We start from the raw sequence: 4,272 nt of genomic DNA, 5'->3' as shown, positions 1-4,272 counted from the left end.
GTGTACGTGATGGCGAGCTTGTGGGAGCCCGGAGACGCTACGAACACCTGAGACGCGGGGGGCTGAAGTCTCATTCTTCTACATTGGGGGCGACGAGGGAGACATCAACAGCAATGTGACGGTGACGAAGGTCTTTCTGTACAACCGCCCACTGAGTGTCGGTGAACTAAAAATGGTCAAGAAGAGCGACGCCAAAAAAGGTAACAGTGACGGCTCCATGCGTGGGGGCATCTCTCGGATGCTGCTGTGCGGCATTGTGGCCCTTTACTGAGAAACTGCAGTGAGGACTTCCTGCCTCCAGCGGGAACATATGCGTCTGTCCACGCACTCTTCTAAATTAATTGCCACTTTCTGTGACGCCTTGTTTTAACCATTTTATTTTACTTTGTACCCCCCTCGCCGCGCAGGTCCCTTCCTCCATGTGGAAGCATGCTCCCCCCGGGGCCATCATCGCGTTGTTTTGTTTGGTTGGTTTTTTATTTCCCCCCGTGTTGTGGTCCTCCGACAGCGGCGGGATCTACTCAGTGTTCTTGTTTTTGTTTGTTTGTTTGATCAGAGGCGCGCTCGGCTTTGTGTGCCACGCCGATGGCGCCGGCTAATAAAGGAGACAATGGAATGGGGTGCACGAAACCACGCCGAGTGTCCCAGTGGAATATCAATAATGTGTGGGCACCGGGGGTTTAAACGACTGGAAGGAGTGTGACGTATTTCTTCATTATCTGCAGGCGGGACATGCGCACCGATTTGGATGTCACGCAGCAGCGTGCAGTTTTTTTTTTTTTTTTTTGAGTGAATGCGTAATGGAAGACGGATTTATCCTTTCTTACTTTCCAGCATATTTCCCGCGACTCGCCACGGCGTGGGCAGCCGTGCGGTGTTGCGTTTCAACATTCATCCCGTTTGTTTTTTTCTGGCGCTCTGCTGTGGTTGTATTTGTCCTCAGGTGCTTTTTTTATTTTTTTGTGGCCGTAGGCAGACACACGAGACAGTTACACGATATAGTTATTGCAGTGTAGTTGGTTGCTCCTCTTGTACTCTGTGCTGGCGGTTGCGTGTGGGTGCTTCTCCCTCGTTGTGTTTTTTGGGGAGGAGGCAAGCGACGGCGTCGGTGGAATGGCGCCCCAGTGGGAGAGGGAAGACGCTGACCGCCGCTGACGGTGACGGTCTTTGCTGCGGGTGACCTGACGGGATGACGTCACCGGTGCCACATCCAACCGAGATGGATGTGGGCCGCACCTTTGCTTTTTCCCTTCTCTCCATCCTTTCAGTCTCCTGCAGATTGACGAACTGCGGGACAGTGGCGTGATTAAAAACAGGACGTCTATGAGTCAACAGGCCGCACAATCGGTGTGGACCCTTGTCCCCCGCGTCTGAGTGCCGTCACCGAACTTCTTCATCCTTCCTTTTTGTGTGTGCCTTTTGCGCGTGTGGTGCCGATCTTTGTTTTGCAATGCCAACCCACGTAAGGGAGGAAAGACACCTTTTATGCTGGCGAACGGCGAATTCTCCACTCCTCTTTCGTGTCACCATTTCTTCCTTTGACGCGCTTGATGGTCGCCGGTTCCAACGCTGCCACGTGGTACTGTCTCGGCCCTTGTTTGTTTTTCGCGGCATCGGGACTGCTCTGTGGTGGAGCCTTTTGCCTGCAAGAGCGGTGCTAATAGCCATCTGCCTTTTTTGCTGGGATGGCGCCACTCTGTATGGTTGTGTGGGGCTGCATGGGCGGTGGGAGGGCGATGGTGTTAACGGCGTGGTGGTGTCTGCGCGTCTTTGTCGGTGGTTTTGCTTTGGCGGGGACTGTCTGTGGCCGGATGCCTCCGCGTACCACTGTGTTTATTTGCTGTTGTTTCCGCCTTTTTATTCCTTTCCTGAAAAAACAGTTAGAGATACTTTGGCTTGACCAGCACAACTATCGTTTCAAGGTGTTAGGAATTACTTGCGGTATTAGGATTGGTAGTAGTGGGATAGCGATTTATCGGAATTGTGTCTCTGGATTTCCCATCTGTGGGAAGGGATTTATTAGACAGGAGTTACGGTCGACGGGGCGAGTGTGACACACCACGACAGCCCTGTTGATACCTGGTTGGGTCGGTGGATGCGGTCTGCGGTGGGCGCGTGTCCGCGCAGCCGGCACCGTGTGCGGTGCATGGTCATTGCGGCTGGGCGTGTGGCGCTTCTTTTTGTGTTGGCGCTGGCTGCTGCTGCTGCGTGGATGCCTGCGGCGCATGCGGTGGTGTTGCGACTGCGGGGCGGCACGGTGGACAGAGCCATCACGGTGGGCCGCGCCGTGGACACGGTGCTGATGGACGGCGTGTACATCACGAACGGCGTGGCTGTTGTGTTTGACGTGCCGGCGATGCTTCCCGGCGCGCTGCGCATCGAGTTGAGGGATTGTGTGTGCGACGGCGGTGCGCAGATCCACGTGCGGGGCTACAGCGGCGAGCCGGCGCGTGACCGGAGCCTGGAGGTGAGCGTGAGCGGGCTGTCCGGCGGCTACTGCTCGCTCGTGTTTGTGCACAACCTGCCGGCACACACGAACGTGACGGTCCGTGACTCGACGATTGTGACGCCGGGACCGATGCGCTACTCGCAGCTGAGCGGGCTGATGGACGCGGTGGCGTCGCCGCTTGTGCTGTACGCGACATCGCTGTTGCATTTGCAGCTGCGTGTGAGCAACACTGTGCTGAGGTCGTTGCAGGCGGGCGGGTCGGCGGTGTACGTTGGCGGCGGCGTGGACCTGCTGTCGAGCGCGGTGGTGTTTGACGGCGTGTTGCTGGAGGCGTTGGGCGGTCCGACCGCGTCCGCGATGCGTGTGGCGTCTTCGTCGCGTCTCAGTCTGCGGAGCCACTCGGTGTTCTCCGTGACGAACGTGTCGGTTGTGAGCAGCGGTGGCGGCCTTGTGCTTGGCGAGCGCCTCGCGGTGTCCGACTCGGTGCTGCGCTTCGTGGGCGTCGAGGGGTCTGCTGCGTCGTCGCTGGTGCGCTGCGACGGTGGGACGATCGGTGGCGGCGGGTGGCTGGACCTGCACGACGTGTGGGCGGTGGGCGAGGCGTCGTCTGTGGCGTCGCTGTCGGGTGTGACGCTGGACGGTGGCGCCGTGTCGATTGCGCGCTGCGCTGCCACCGGCTCGACGCTTGTTTCCGGGCTGGCGATCACGAGCGGCGCCGTGTCGGTGCAGTGCAACCGTGCCGGTGGCCGGGTGCTGCGGAGCAGCGGCGACTACCGCTTGGCCGGTCTGCCCTCCGTGAGCGTGGTGCCGTGCGACGGCTGTGCGGCTGCGCTGGCGTGCTTCGATGCGCTGACGGCGTCGTTCTCTGACTGCGTGTGCAGCTGCCGTGCCGGCGGCGTGGGCGACGCGTGCCTGCCGTTCGACGTGCCGGTTGCGAGGTCCGGCGGCGGTGGTGGTGCGCAGGACTGCGTGAGTGGCGTGACGCTGACGGAGTCGGTGACGGTTGGCGGTGGGCGTGCGACGGCGTGCTTCGACTCGGTGGTGTTCAGCGGGCCGATCACTGTGGCGGTGGATCTGCGTTTGATGGGCGCGTTTGCTGACGCGCTGAACGTGACGCTGCGCCACTGCGTGCTTGCGGGCGGCGCGCAGCTGCGGATTGGCGGCCTCAGCGAGAGCACGGCGCGCCTGATGCCCCACGCCCTCGTCAACATGACGAATGTGACGTCGCTGGAGGGCACGATTGTGCTGAATGGCGCGATGCCGCCGAACTCGAGTGTGCTGCTGGCGAACTCGACGCTGCGCGCGACGGTTGGCGGGTCGCAGTACGTGCCGACGACTCCTGGCCATGCGGGATATCGGTGTGGCCCCGCGCTTGTCCTGGACGGCGTCCGGCTTCTGTCGACGCGGTTTGTCATGACGCGGTCGACGCTGGTGTGTGGCGGGGGCTCGTGCGCTGCGATCCTCGTGGAGCGCGGTCTCGACGTGAACCTTTCCAGCGTTTTCTACATGGACAACTGCGCTGTCAATTCGCAGACGCACGTGATGTACGCCCTTGCATTGGGCCTGCGTGTCAGCGGTGGCTCTGTGTTCTCCATACAGAACAGCTCGTGGAGTGCGCCGAGCATTAACATCTACGAAGGTGCGTGTGTGTTTGAGGACGTTGCGGTGGCTGGCGGCAGCGTGCTGCAGATTGTGTCCAGCACTTTCCGTCTCGGCTTCGCCATGCTCATTGCAAACACGCTGACTGTGACTGGTGGCAGTTGGCTAGTGCACCGCGACAACGAGTTCCGCACCGCCTACGTTGTGTACGTGGCCGACGAAAA

At 60.2% G+C, this 4,272-nt stretch overlaps 1 protein-coding gene and 1 pseudogene across 1 annotated transcript, besides 1 other annotated feature; both read left to right on the top strand.

The window, feature by feature from the left end:
• On the top strand, window positions 1-284 carry Tc00.1047053505047.19 (annotated as a pseudogene; the record flags this gene model as incomplete).
• Window positions 1-4,272: a sequence feature (areas not merged during assembly with more than two copies in the genome that could not be assigned to a particular haplotype).
• Window positions 2,096-4,272, top strand: Tc00.1047053505047.9 (dispersed gene family protein 1 (DGF-1), putative; the record flags this gene model as incomplete). Its single annotated transcript, XM_798203.1, has 1 exon — window positions 2,096-4,272. A coding segment is annotated over one exon (2,177 nt), but the record flags the coding sequence as incomplete, so codon positions are not given.

Source organism: Trypanosoma cruzi, genomic scaffold (genome assembly GCF_000209065.1).
Source record: "Trypanosoma cruzi strain CL Brener 1047053513709 genomic scaffold, whole genome shotgun sequence".
Lineage (NCBI taxonomy): Eukaryota > Euglenozoa > Kinetoplastea > Trypanosomatida > Trypanosomatidae > Trypanosoma > Trypanosoma cruzi.
This window is presented reverse-complemented; position numbering and strand designations above follow the sequence as displayed.